Source organism: Lynx rufus, unplaced genomic scaffold (genome assembly GCF_022079265.1).
Source record: "Lynx rufus isolate CCGP_SWC_20201006 ecotype Redwood Valley unplaced genomic scaffold, mLynRuf1.p SCAF_16, whole genome shotgun sequence".
Classification (NCBI taxonomy): domain Eukaryota; kingdom Metazoa; phylum Chordata; class Mammalia; order Carnivora; family Felidae; genus Lynx; species Lynx rufus.
The window spans coordinates 16,559,379-16,574,414 of record NW_025814830.1 but is presented as its reverse complement, the minus strand read 5'-3'; the positions used below and the strand labels follow the sequence as shown (position 1 = coordinate 16,574,414).

The 15,036-nt window shown below is 38.4% G+C and overlaps 1 protein-coding gene across 6 annotated transcripts in view; it reads left to right on the top strand.

Annotated features, from left to right (window-relative positions):
* Nucleotides 1–15,036, top strand: part of DPY19L3 (dpy-19 like C-mannosyltransferase 3) — a 77,521-nt gene that overhangs the window by 39,362 nt on the left and 23,123 nt on the right. For 4 of the 6 annotated variants that reach the window (XM_047078325.1, XM_047078323.1, XM_047078322.1 and 1 more), the window contains 4 exons: nucleotides 9,630–9,761; nucleotides 11,143–11,244; nucleotides 12,998–13,071; nucleotides 13,240–13,398. In XM_047078325.1, coding sequence (XP_046934281.1) covers nucleotides 9,630–9,761; nucleotides 11,143–11,244; nucleotides 12,998–13,071; nucleotides 13,240–13,398 — 467 coding nt within the window. The remainder of the gene's footprint in view (nucleotides 1–9,629; nucleotides 9,762–11,142; nucleotides 11,245–12,997; nucleotides 13,072–13,239; nucleotides 13,399–15,036) is intronic. The other 2 variants (XM_047078324.1, XM_047078326.1) reach the window with 2 other exon arrangements.

The following is a 15,036-nucleotide window of genomic DNA, read 5'->3' as shown; positions in this document are numbered from 1 at the left end:
TCTTTATAAATTGGAATCACTGATCTCTAATCATGCCAAAATGGGAGAGTCAGAATAGTTGGGAGAGAAAAAGGTAATGCAGATTCAGAGCCTGATGTGGTGACAAGAAAGAGTAGCCTCTTCAGTGTGTGTCATCTTTTCATGGTCGATGGAAAGAAAGAAACTCTCTAACCATCAAAAGCTCAAGTTTCACTTAGAAATGTGTATAGGCTTTGAAACTATAGAGCAGAACAGTAGATGGTATTATAAAGCATATACTTTTTTATATTAAAGCCCAAGAATATGGAGGCTGATAAAGTTTTATTAACCCATTGTGAAAACAACAAGACGCATTAATGATCACTACCTAAGAAGAAATTTTAAAGTACTCCATGTGGTTCCAGACAAGATGGAGTAAATGCACTCCTCTCTATTCCTCCCACTAAGTACAACTAAAAGCCCTGGACAATATATATCAAAGCAACATGAGAAGATTTTAAGGGGCGAAGAAAAGAAAGCAGGCTGCTTAGAGCCCCGGCGACTGGAAGAAGAACGTGGCAGTGGGGTCCTTGGATTTTCCTTTTGCCTCATGTATCCCAGAGTAGGTGCTGGAAAAGTCAGCAACCAGGAAACCCCAATGGACTCCATCAGAAGTCCCAAGATAAGCCAAAGGACCAGAAAAGGGGAGGCGGGATATCTCTAGCAAGATAGAAAACCTTTAGACATTGATTGTGTACTTAGCCAAACACCACGGAAAAAGCTTCACTCCCACCTCCATCGGCAGAAGTTCAGTGGGGAAGCTGGACTTCCGCCCTCGCCCAGCTGTAACAAGATAGTCCTCACTTTCTGCTGGGGCTATGTCAGAAGAAATCTATTGGGGAGGCAGCGCTTTCACTGTCTCCCAGAAGCGTCAGTGAGGGCCACATCCAGTGGTTAGTGAGATATCCCTTCCCTTCATCCAGTAGTAGTGACATATCCCTTCCTCTCCCTGACAGGATGGTGTCGGAAAAGACCAACAGGGAAGCCAGACTTTTAACCACCATAAGCCTTGGGGCACGTGGGTGGCTCGGTCGGTTGGACGTCTGACTCTTGATTTCTGTTCGGTTCATGATCTCACCGTTTGTGAGTTTAAGCTCCACATCAAGCTCTGTGCTGACAGTGCAGACACTGCTTGGGATTCTCTCTCTCTCCTTCTATCTCTGTTCCTCCCCAACTTGTGCTCCCACTCTCTCTCTCTCTCTCAAATATATAAACGTGAAAAAAACATTTTTGTTTAAAGTAACAAACCTCCTTGGCTCCCTTCACCCTCCCCCCGACCCCCAACAGTGTCAGTGAAGGGCCATGTGAGGAGCAGTATGGAGGCATCCCTTCCCTTCCCAGCCGGGATGGTATCAGCAGAAGCCTTGTAGGGAGCCTGAAGTTTCATTGTCTCCCAGCCATGAGACACCCCTCTCCCCTGTCTCCCAAAAGTCAGCAGAGGCCAAGTGGAAAACCTAGATCTAACCCCATCTGGAAATAATGAGACTGCATCCTTCTTCCCCCACTGGCATGGCACAGAGGACGCCTCCTGGTACAGAAACTTAAATAAGATCCAGAGTCCAGTAACATAATACAGTGCAATTGAAGATCACTTCTTATACTAAGAACTGGGAAAATCTCTCTTGAGTGAAAAGAAACAATCACCAGATCCCAACACCAACACACAGAAGTTGGATTATCTCACGAGGAATTTAAAGCAGCCATTATAAAAAATTTTCATTGAGCACATACAAACACTTGAAACAAATGAAAAATATAAACTCACAACATACAGAAGATACAAATAAGGAGCAAATAAGAAATATTTTTGCTGAAAAACTCCAGTAATGAAAATTTAAAAACTCAGTAGATGGGCCCAACAGCAAAATGGAGTGGTCAGAAGAAAGAACCAATGAGGGGCCCTTGGGTGGCTCAGTTGGTTAAGCGCCCGACTTCGGCTCAGTTCATGATCTCATAGCTCGTGGATTCGAGCCCCACATCAGGTTCTGTGCTGACAGCTCAGAGCCTAAAGCCTACTTCAGATTCTGTGTGTGTCTCTCTCTCTGCCCCTCCCCTGCTCATGCTCTGTCTATCCCTGTCTCTTAAAAAAAAAAATAAACATTAAAAAAAAATTTTTTAAGAAGAAAGAACCAGTGAACTTGAAGATAGAACAGGTTAGAAATTACCTAATTTGAACAAGAGAAAATAGAGTGGGAAAAAAAAAAAAAGAGCAGCCTCAGGTTCCTGTGGGACTATAACAAAAACTCTAATATTCTTCGAATCAAAATCCCCAAAGGAGAGATCGAGTTAAGACTGAAAAAAAGTATTTTGAAAAAGTACTTTTTGAAGGTGTTTGAGAATTTCCCAAATTTCACAAAAGATGGAAACTTACAGAATCAAGAAGCTGAGCTAATGTCAAATAGGATAAACCCAAACAAATACATGCCAAGACACATAACAATCAAACTTCTGAAGACTAAAGATAAAGAGGGGTGTCTGAGTGGCAGAGTCAGTTAAGCATCCAACTCTTGGTCTCAGCTCAGGTCTTGATCTCAGAGTCATTAGTTCAAGCCCAGCATTGGGTTCCACACTGGGCATGAAGCTTACTTTAAAAAAATAAAAATAAATAAAAAGATAAAATAACATTAAATAAATAAATAAATAAATAAATAAATAAGAAATCTTAAAAGCAGAGAAAAACAATACTTATCCAAAGGGGAAAACTAAGTTGAGTGACAGCAGGTTTCTCATCAGAAACAATGGTGCTGAAAGAAAAGAATGGTTAACCCAGAATCCTATGCCCAGCAAAAAATATCCTTCACAGAAGGGGGAGAAATGAAAACATTCTCAGATGAAGGAAAAGAGTTTGTTGCTCATGGAACTACCCTAAAAAATGGCTAAAAGAAGTTCTTGAAACACGAAATGATAAAGAAGAAATGTTGGGACATCAGGAACAAAGCAAAGGCAAAAGAGTAAAACTATTAATAAAACAGACTTGCCATCTCCTCTTGAGTTTTCTAATGTATGTTTGATGGCTGAAGCAAAAATTGTCATGTTGAATGTGGTTCTCATTGTATGTAGAGGAAATATCTAAGATAATTGTGTTATAAATGGGAAGAAAAAAGGGATTTAAGTAAAGTTTCTATACTTGATTCAAACTGGTGAAATAGCCACACCAGTAGACTGTGGTAAGTTATGAATGTATAATGTAATAACCCAGAACGACCATTAAAAAATCTGTACAAAAAGATAAATTCAAAAATACTATAAATAAATAAAAATGGAATTCTAAGAATGTTCAAGTAACCAACAGGAAGGTAAGAAAAAGAAAACAGATGAAAAACAGTGAGCAAACAGAAAACAAAATGACAGGTACAACCTAACAAATCAATAATTACATTAAAGATAAATGATCTAACTACAACTACTTAAAGACAGAGATCGGTAGAGTGGGTTAAAGAAGCACACGAACTTATTTCAAACACAACATTAAGAAGATTGAAAGTAAAAGAAATTGGGAAAGATAACACTGTGCAAACATTAATCAAAAGAAAGTAGTAGTAGCTATATTAATATGAGATAAAGTAGGTGTCAGAGCAGAGAAAATTACCAGGACAAAAGGGTTATTATAACAAAAGGGTTAATCTACCAAGAAGACATAGCAATCCTAAATATGTGTGCACCGAACAGTAGAGCTACAAAATATGTGAAGCAAAAACTGGCAGCCGAAAGGAGAACTAGACAAATCCACAAATAAGTTGAGGACCTCAACACCCCTCTTTCAACAACTGATAAAATAGAAGATCATTAAGGATATAGTACTTAACACCACCAAGGAACAGGATGTAATCAACATTTATAGAACACCACACCCAATAACAGCAGAAGAGCCAATGGATTGAATCAATAGAGTCAAACTAGAAATCAGTACAGAAAGGCTAAAAAAAAATTCTAATACTTAGAAACTAAACAACACACTTCTAAATAACCTATGGGTCAAAGAACATCAATATCTATGGTCTCAAAGCCTTGAGATGACACTGAACTCAGTGACAAAAGGCAACCTTGTCATATCAAACCTGTAGGATACAGCTAAAGCAACAATAAAGAGAAATGTATCACATTAGAAAAGAGGAAACATCCAAAATCAGTAAGCTCCCACCTTAAGAAATTAGAAAAAGAAGAGCAAAATAAACCCGAGACAAGCAAAAGGAAGAAAATAATAAAAGCAGAAATCCGTGAAATTGAAACATAAAAGCAATAGAGAAAATCCGTGAAATAAAAAGCTAGTTCTTGGGGTGCCTGGCTGGCTCAGTTGGTGTAGTATGCAACTCTTAATCTCGGGGTTGTGGGTTCAAGCCCCACGCTAGGTGTAGAGATTATTTTTTGAAAAAAATCTTAAAAGCTAGTTCTTTCAAAAGCAAAATTACAAACCTCTAGCCAGACCTCATAATGGCCTTGGAGCATTAGAAACTCAATCTCAACTCATTTTGATACCAAAGTTTGAATCTCTGTTCTAGCCTGTATTATAGCATAGTTAATTAAGAGCACAGATTCTGGAACCGGACCACCTAGGTTTGAGTGAGTTGATATATTTGAATCATTTAGAACAAAACTGCCTGGTATTTTATGAATGTTACACAAATGTTAACCATGGCTAATTCAAAATGATTATGGAGAGGGGCACCTGGGTGGCTCAGTCAGTTAAGTGTCTGACTTAACTCAGGTCACGATCTCGCAGTTCGTGAGTTCTAGTCCTGCATCGGGCTCTGTGCTTACAGCTCAGAGCCTGGAGTCTGCTTCGGATTCTGTGTGTGTCTCTCTCTCTGCCTGTCCCCCACTCATGCTCTGTCTCTCTGTCTCAAAAATAAACATTAAAAAAAATTTTTTTTAAATGATTATAGAGAGCAGGAGCAAGACCCACTGAAGAAAATTCCAGTTACTCTACATAGAAAGAATATATTACTGCTACCTCGTTTCTAAACTCTACTGGACTAATAAAATCTGAGAACAAACATCAGATCTACCACTGATAATTTAGGACTTTCTAATATGCAATACTACTCAATGTTACATTCCGGCGGCTCACTAGCAATGTTTCTTACGAACCTTGAATATCATTACATTTATAAAACCATACAACCTTGTTGTAACACAAACTGTTCTTTTTTCTAGAAGTATGCCTATTTGACCCAAAAACTGGCAACACCAGAAAACACCATAACTCAAAAAGGCAAACAAAAAATTGTTTTATTTTTTTAAAATGTATTCGTGAGTGATTTGTTATCCTTAAAGAGGATAATGAGAAAAATATTTGCACTCCAGTAGGAAAGAGAGCAAAAAATACAAATACTTCCTAGAAGGAAAAGCAGCAAAAAGAATAAAATACTTTGATATAACTTGAACAAAAGAATTGCAAACTTTCTTCTACACTGCAAGCTACAAAACATTGAAAGTTTTAAAGACCAACATAAGTTAGAAGGATACTCATGTTTATGGATTGGAAGGCTTACTTTTTTTAAAATGACAGTACTCCTAAATTGATGTACAGATTCAACACGATTTCTCTCAGAATCCCAGGTGATTTTTTTTTTTTTTTGCAGAAATTGACAAGCCAATCTTAAAATTCATGGGAAAACCCAAGGGACCCAGAATAGTTGAAGCAGCCATGAAAAAGAGGAATAAAGTTGGGAGACTCACACTTTCCAATTTCAGAACTTATTTCCAAGCTACAGTAATTGAGACAGTGTGATACTGGTAGGAGGACAGACATAAATCAGTGGAATAAAATTGAAAGACCAGAAATAAGTCTTCACCAAAAATAAACAGTCAATTGATTTTCAACAAGGGAGCCAAGATAATTATGGAGAAAGAATAATCTTTTCAGCAAATGGTGCTGGAATAACTGGATATCCACATGTGAAAGAATTAAGTCAGATCCCTCCCTCCCAACCCCCCCCCCACATACAATAATTAACTCAAAGTACAGCAAAGACCTACTTTCAGAGCTAAAGCTATAAAACATGGAGAAGACAGGAAAAATTCTTCATGACCTTGGAGTAGGCCAAGCCTTCTTACAAGGATCAGCACCAAAAGCATGAGTGACTAAAGAACATGGGTGAATTGGACTTCATCAAACTTAAAAACCTTTGTGTTTCAAAACAAATCATCGAAGTGAAAAGACAGCTCACAAAATGGGAGAGAATATTTGCAAATCCTCTATCTGATAATGCACTTCCAGGATATATAAAGAACTCTTTCAGCTCTTTCAATAATAAATACGGGCAAAAGATTGGATAGACAATTCGAGAAGATATGTAAATGTCCAGTAAGCACATGAAAAGATGCTCAGCATCATTACTCACTAGGGAAATAAGTCAAAACCAAAATAAGATACACTTTCACCCCCACTCACATGGCTAAAACGTAAAAACAGCAACAAAGACAGATGATAAGCATTGGCAAGGATGTGAAGATGTTAGAACTCTCATTGCTGGAGGGATATATAGAAGGGTGCAGCCTCTTTGGAAAACAATTTAGCACTGGCTCACGTGTTAAACATAGAGTTGCCACGCGATCAGCAATTCCACTGCTAGGTAACATACCCAAGAGCAATGAAAACCTATATCCGCATAAAAATTTGTACCTGAATGTTCATAGCAGCGTGATTCAGAATGGCCAGAAAGAGGTAACTACCAAAATGCCCATCACTTGATGAATGGGGTAAACAAAATGTGGTACAATGGAATATTATTCAACCGTCAAAATTTAGAATGAAGCACTGATACATGCTACAACATGAAGGAACCTTGAAAAAACACTGTGCTACGAAGCCAGTCACACAAAAACAAATATTGTGTGGTTCCACTTGTATGGAATGTCAAAATATGCCAATCCTTAGAGGCAGAAAGTAGATTGGTGTTGGATAGGAATGATGGGAAGGAAATAAGGGAGTGAGGACTTACAAAAAAAAAAAAAGGAGTTACAGCTAATGGCTATGGAATTTGGGGGGACTGGGGAGATGATGAGGATATCTTAAAATTAGATTTTGGTGATGTTTGCACAACTGTTAATACTAAAAGTCAGGAATTGTGCCCTTTAAAAAGGTGAATTTTATGGCATGTGAATTCTATCTCAATAAAGCTATTAAAAAAGAATAACTATTCCTTCGCTATCTAGTAATTGTACTTTTAGGAATCTGTCCTAAGGAAATGCATTCATTCATTTGTCCCTCCAATATTTATTGAGTGTCACTGTCCTAGTGGGTGTTGTTTTAGGTGCTCGCTATACAACAATGAACAAATTAAGGAGCTACGGAAGCCTCCCCACCCCCGAACCTTATCCATGTTTTCAGTTATGTGAGGTCAGCCACGGTGAGAAGCAGATAATCCACCTCTGACCTATAGCCAGAATGACAGTAGTAGCCCGATTCAATGTCACATGCCTGCATCACTCACCTTATTTCATTCATCTCATCACGTAGGCATTTTATCATATCACAAGAAAAAGGGTGAGTGCAGTTTAAGAAGATGTTTTGAGACTACATTCCCATAAATCTTGTACAGTATATTGTTACAATGGGTCTATTTTATTATTGGTTACTGTTGTTAATCTTTTACTGTGCCTAATTTATAAGTTAAACTTTATCATCATGTACAGGAGAAAACATACTATGTATCCATCCATTCAGTGCATTCATGGTTTCAGGCACGACTAGGCAGGAGCCCACTGGGATCTTGGAACAGATCCCTCGCAGATAAGGGTGGAGGAGTGTAATCAGATACAATGATTTGAGGACTTTTTCAAAAGGATGTCCATAATAACATTAACTTCAACAATAATAAAAAGCTGGGAACAAATGATCCACTGGCAGACAAATTACGGCATATGGTAGAATGTTATGTAACCATTTAAAATTAAGTTTTCACAGAACAGTCATTGATGTGAGAAAATGATACAATATAATGTGAAATAAGGAAAATGCCACATGAAATATCCTACCACCACTATGAAATCAATATTATTTCTGTAGGTAATGATGTTGGATTTTGATTTTAGAGCCCACTTTTCTATCCATTATTGTTTCTTTTTTTATGTTTTCCTAAATCTCCTATAATGAAATATTGTGCCTTTATAATCCTAAAATCCACATTTCTGTGAACAACCAAGCAAAAGCACTGAACCGTTGCAGGTGTTGCCTTCTAAATGCTTGTTATAGGTTTGTTTCCTTTGAAGTTAAGAAAACAAAGCTATGAGGGAAATCTGGTTTGCTGCTGAATGAAAGTGGGATTTTTCATATGCCGATATGAATATGGAATTGTCCAATCTCAAAGAGGAGAGAAAGTATCAACTCGTTATTAGAGGCTGTCAGTTTTTCTTTGTGGCGTATTTTCTGTGTTCAAGTTGGTGGAGTTTTGCTTCTTTCAGTATCCACCTGTCAACAATTCTTACACACCGAGAGCTGTCGTTAGCGAGTGCTCATTATGTGCTAGGCATTTTAAAACAGTACCACATCCGGTCCTTCCGCCAGGCCTCACGGCAACTCTGAGGAAGGTGTAAACATCCCTCTTTTGCACATGAACCAGTTCCAGCACATGAAGGTCACACAGCTGGTTTATGTCAGAATCCGCAAGCTAGCACAGATGCTATTGACCCCAGTTGTGGGTTTTTTTTTTTTTAATGTTTATTTATTTTTGAGAGAGAGACAGAGCATGAGCGAGAGGGAGAGACCCAGAATCCAAAACAGGCTCCAGGCTCAGCTGTCAGGACAGAGCCCGACGTGGGGCTCGAACCTGCCGACTGCGAAATCACAACCTGAGTGCAAGTCAGACGCTTAACTCACTGAGCCACCCAGGCGCCCCGACCCCAGTCGTGTTCTTGACTGCTGCGCTGTGCCACCTGCTAGAGACCCCCCGAAGTGGAAAGTCGAAGGCCTTGCTCCAGGAGGGCTTTTCAGCCTGATGGAATCAGGTGCACACACAGAGAAAAGGAAGCAATAGGAGAGTCTGGAGTGTGGAAAATTCGGAAATAACAGAACACCAGAAGATTCTGTACATAGTAACTGTAAGAGAATTTAGAAGGAAATTGCGGACTGCATTTGCCCATTTCCAGAATATGTTTATGCCATTGTCTGCTTCCTCTACTTCATATTATCTGTTTGTTTCTTCTTTAACTAATGTTACAAGGTTTAAAATGCAGTATATTATGGGGCGCCTGGGTGGCTCAGTCGGTTAAGCGTCCGACTTCAGCTCAGGTCACGATCTCACGGTCCGTGAGTTCGAGCCCCGCGTCGGGCTCTGGGCTGACGGCTTGGATCCTGGAGCCTGCTTCTGATTCTGTGTCTCCCTCTCTCTCTGCCCCTCCCCTGTTTATGCTCTGTCTCTCTGTCAAAAATAAATAAACGTTAAAAAAATTTAAAAAAAATAAAAAATAAATAAATAAAATGCAGTATATTAAAAGGTAAATAAGCAGTATGTGTATGATTTTGGTTTTTAGATGGAATTGCTTGAAGCTAGGTGTGCTTTCTGCTTTATTTGTAACTTGAAATGTATCCAGCCGGCTAGTTGCCCACGTGCCAGCATGCGGTAGGCTTCTGATAAAGTCTTTAACCACCTAATCTTTGCTTGTTGCAGGCGACATGGCTGTATGGCATACAAATGACAGGCTTGCTCTTGGTGTGCATTCTTCAGTTTTTTAATTCTATGATTCTTGGATCATTGCTGATCAGTTTTAATCTTTCAGTATTAATTGCAAGAAAACTTCAGGTAGGACATTATTTTTGTCCTTTAAGCGAACTCTTTTTTAAATTGTGTGGTTGCTTGGGCCTTATTTTTATACAGCATACAAAGGAAAATGTATGACCAGATTCCCACTGAAAAGCACTGGACCCATTATTTAGGGGTTTTTTGTTTTGGTTTGGTTTTTGGTTTTGTTTGTTTGTTTGTTGTTTTTATGTGCACGGTGTAGCATCTCTGTTTTCACGCCTTCTGATGTGCCACCCCTTGTTTTGACATTTACTTTTGTCTTAGAGAATTGGAATCTCAGTTCAGGGATTAGCCAGAGATGCTTATTTGAATGCATGCCATTGATTTAAACCTGAAACGAAGAAGAAAAACTTTTTTACTTTTTTACTGGGGTGTGTGAATTCAAGAGTAAGAAGAACCTGTTGCTTGGGGACGTATGTTCATCCCAGTGTCTTTCGAGTTGCTGGATGCCTTATTATTGGTGACACAGTAGCACTACTCCCTACCGCAGCGTTCCATATCATGGTATTGATTTTTAAGTGAATTTAGATTAACTCTGAGAATTTTGAGAATCCAGATACATACATTCAGAAATAAGGGGACATTCCTAGAGTGTCACATTTGAAAACACTGACCTGATATTTTGGTTTTATTAAAGAATTCAAATCTCTTAAAGTTACATGAGATTTAATTTGTTTTTCTTCACATGACGTCACAAGGCCTGTTTTCTTTTTCATAAGCATATGAGAAACATTTCTCATAAGTACTTTTATATCAAGAAGCTGTTTTACCTTCTGCTTTAGGAAGAAAATATCCTGTCATGGACAAGCTGTCACAAAGATTTTTTTAAAAAAGGCTTCAGTTGATGATCTAAAACAGTAGTTCTCATTCATCCTTCTAACTTTAGTTATAAATAAACATCATGCCTATTTAATTCTTCAAAATTATTAGATATTATTATATTTGATGATCTGTAAAGTTAATCTGACAGTTATAAGAAGACTATTATAAAGAGCACAATTTATCTTTTATTATACTGGTAGGTCTTTAATTTGCTGTGTCGTCTGTGATACATGAATTAATGGTTAAATGACCACAAGATTTGTTCAGTCAGTGTATCCTGAGTACCTCCTGGCAGACTCCATACTCTAGTTGCAAAGGTCTAAAAAAAGAGACTAGGACAGTTTTCTGACATTATGAAGCTTATTAAGGGATTCATTTACATTTATATTAGACATTTACAAACATTAAGACAGTATATAACCTCGTGAAAAGTAGGTGATATTTTCCACATATTTTCCCAGTATGTTGCATGATCTCATGTTTTAAATCCTTAAGTAATCTCATCTTAAATGTCTCTGAAGTAATTTAAGAATTAAGACTCAGCTGTTTTCATTTCTAGAAAAATCTGAAAACTGGAAGCTTCCTTAATAGGCTGGGGAAACTATTATTACATTTATTTGCAGTTTTATGCTTGACACTTTTTCTCAACAACATTATTAAGGTAGGTTAATAAAATGACATTTAATTTATGAATTAAAGTTACCTAAAGAATGACCAGTTCTCCTTTTAACAAGCTCAGTTTTCACTTTGTTTCTGAAACAGTTATTCTCTATCTCAGTCATTGATTTCTGCTCATTTTTTAAATATGTTCTAACTTGAACTCACTTTTTGAGTTACTACACTTTTTAAAAGCTCAACTTTAAAGGCATTAAACGAGTGTCTCTCTAATTTTAAAAAATTCTACTTTTTAGAGAGCGTTTTCTTGCACTACGGTACAAAGAAAAAGATGACATGATTTTCACTGGGTTAAGTTGATAGATGAACAGGCAGGGCGCCTGGCTGTCTCAGCTGGTGAAGCGTGCAACTCTTGGTCTCGGGGTCGTCAGTTCGAGCCCCACGGTAGGTATAGAAGATTACTTAAAACAAAAGAAAAGAAGAGAGAGAAACTAGCTTGACTGTTGGAACCACAGTGATTTATTGAAACGATTTTGCCCCTCCTGGCAGGCTGGTTTCAGGGCAGGAGACATCGGCATGTACGTTGGCAGTCCCTCTTCCTGTCTGTTGACTCTCAGAGACTCTCACTCATCCGGCCACATTAAACACTTCCACTCCAGGTCCTTGTCGCTAGTTCTTAAACCCCACACAGTTCAGTACTTATCAAAAGCTTACTTGAGCTGAGCAGTCAGCGTTTCCGAAAGATTGGCTGAAAGATATTCGGTTCACCCATTCCCCCACTCTAGACATTTAGTCATCCGTGCCTGAGTGAAGCCAGTAGAGCGCTGCATGCCTGGACCATTGATTCTTGACTTCCCAAAGAATACCATCTATTGAGTCATACTTGATGTCTTGCCAGCTACATACAATGAGAGGAATTAGAAAAAATTCGTCTTTGAGACTCCTGCTGTTTTTACCGTACCCATGGGGAAAATTTCTCTTGAGTCTCAGTCTTAGGAGTGTTAGGATCTGTTTTGAGCAACTAGTTTGTTTTAATCTTATGACCTGTGCTTTTATCTCCCTCTGCATTTGCTAGTAGAATGTGTAAGCCCAGATTTGCAGCTCATCTCTAGCAAATGTATTTTATGTACTAACCTCACTTCTGGATTCATCTTACTTTCTTTTCTATCTTCATTTTCCTTTTGATAGAATTTCTTGACCGATTTATGTTATATGGATTTTTGTAAAGCGTATGTTAAAAATAAAATGATGTGAATTAAAATCCTAACCACTAATGATATGCGCTGGCATTTGTTCACTCTGGGGGCCACCACTGAGCCTTCAGTTGTCATTGCGTGAATGAGTCTTCTATCAATTGTGTCTCCAGACAGAGACCCCAAAGCCAGAGAGGCCCTGTGGGCTCTATACCTGTTTGAGGTCTCAGATCATCAAATTATTGGTTTTCTGATAAAAAAAAAAAATTGTACTCACCTGGCTTCAGCCATCTCCTCCCTGAGACCAAAGAAGCTCATCTTTTATCTATTTTACGTGTTGAACTTCTTTATAAGGTTGAAAAAAGTGATTCTGCTTATAAAAAGGGGGGGCGGAATGAAGGAGTGTAAAAGTCACTGTGTTAGAATTCCTCATTTCTGACAACTATTGAGAACATTTGCTATAAACACACACACACACACACACACACACACACACGCACGCAGTCCTGTGAAACTGGACACCAGATGTATGTATTCATTGGGAAATTATCAGGAAATCATGCATAAGGCGCTAATAGTAATTTTCGTTTTCTCCCTCCCTGATAGAAAATTCTTAATCTGAAGTCAGACGAACACATATTTAAATTTCTGAAGGCAAAATTTGGGTTTGGAGCAACAAGGTATGGCTGAATTTAAAATTTATGTTTGCTTTTTTATATTAAATCAGCAGGGACTTTCAAACTTCATAGTGCCTTGAACTATTAATTCCAGGCTCATTTTGAGGAAAAATGTGTGGTTTACTTATCTTGTTTTGAATTTAATATTTTGCCTTTTCATTTGTTCCCTAGAGATTTTGATGCAAATCTGTATCTGTGTGAAGAAGCATTTGGCCTCTTACCTTTTAATACATTTGGAAGGCTCTCAGATACTCTACTTTTTTACGCTTACATATTTGTTCTGTCCATCACAGTGATGGCAGCGTTAGCAGTCGCCTTCCATAATCTCAGGTATGGCGTGTTTCGGAAGCCTATGCTGTGCTTTAACGAACTTGCTCTCTGTTGCCGAAAAAGTGCTCGGTTGAAAATCAATCTATCAGACACAGATGCGGTATTGTGCAGCTGAAAGGGGGGACGTAGCCAGTTTAGATTGGACTCCACTCAGTCATTAACGATGGACCAGCTAAGAGATAGCAAAAAGCAGGCAACACCGAACAGGCTGTCCCCTTTGAGCCCTTCCCGTATGCCCCTTTCTATAGACACAGGATACTCAGAGGACTTACTCTTCAGGGTTTGTGGGAAGTAAATAAGTTAAAATGACATACAGTGCTTAGAATGGTGCCTCACGCCTGGAACATTCTGTACATTTTATATGTCATTAGCTCGTATTACTATTAGTGACTCATAGTCTCTCTTTGGTTCTCATTGTTAGTTTTCCTGTTGTTTTTCTGCCTTTCTTTGTCTAGCTGCCTTTTTTATTTCTCATGAAGTATCAAGAGTTAACTGTTGTTTTGTTGCATGTTGTTAAAGGCTTGTAAAGTTGGAGTCCACCAAAGTCTTCAGCAATAATTGGCTGTTTCTAAAAATTTAACATGTCTACTAATCTGCTAAGAGAAAGAGCCAGGGAGTATAAAGACTTTTTAAAAACGTGTGGAATACCTACCTACAAGGCTGATGGAGGGCTTCTGCATTTACTGTCCATGTTAAATTGAAAGAAAATTAAGTGTAAGAAATTGAAGCTGCTGTCATTTGTGAAAACTTAATGAAGCTCAGAAGGAAGCCCTTTTTCTCCATAGTTATCTTGCCAATTAAGGTGCTGGTGGGCTGTGATTCGCAGCCACCGGAGAGCTGTGCTGGAGAAGGGCATTAAAATGAGTCCAGATCAGTTGAGATGTTTTATGATTATTAAGAGAGTGAAGCAACATTGAACCATGAAAATACTTCATTGACTATAAACTATTTTAGTATCTTTCAGAAGTGTTCTTAGCCTGATCTCTAGCCCAAGATAAAATCCAGCCCTGTGAAAATAGATGGAAATTATTCTAGACAGTGTAATTTAATATTATTCCAGACACGCCAAGTGTCGGCAGGACTCTAGACTGCATGCAAAGCAGGAAGTTGAGTTGGCCTGCAGTATTTTGTGAAAATGTCTGCCATGCTCAGTGTGAATCTAGGAGCCGTCTCTGCAGGCTGACTTGGTGTATGATTGTGGGTGAGGTTTTAGAACATCCTCATCTACCACGTAGGGGTATTAGAACCTTATTAGAGGAAAAGTACTACATTAATTAAAGTAATTTAAGAATAATGGTATCTTAAGATGAACTTCTAAGTAATTTGAAGGATATTTTATCAATGCCAAGTATTTAAAATATTTCTACCATCTTAATACTAGGAAGGATGATACTATTCTGTTCACGCAACACATCTGTGTTGGTGTAAAGGCTACGACTGAAAAGGAATTAACTCATGGGCTCTATATTCATGGGATTAATATGAGCTTTCCAGCTTGGCCAGGGAGATGGGGAGAGGTGTTGCAGAATTCTCTCAGGTATCAGGGGAAAATGAGAACATATGTTCTTGTCTGGAGCAACCTTTTAGTAGCAACATAGAAGCCAGGGTTTGGGTTGTAATATATGACACCTAAGTAAA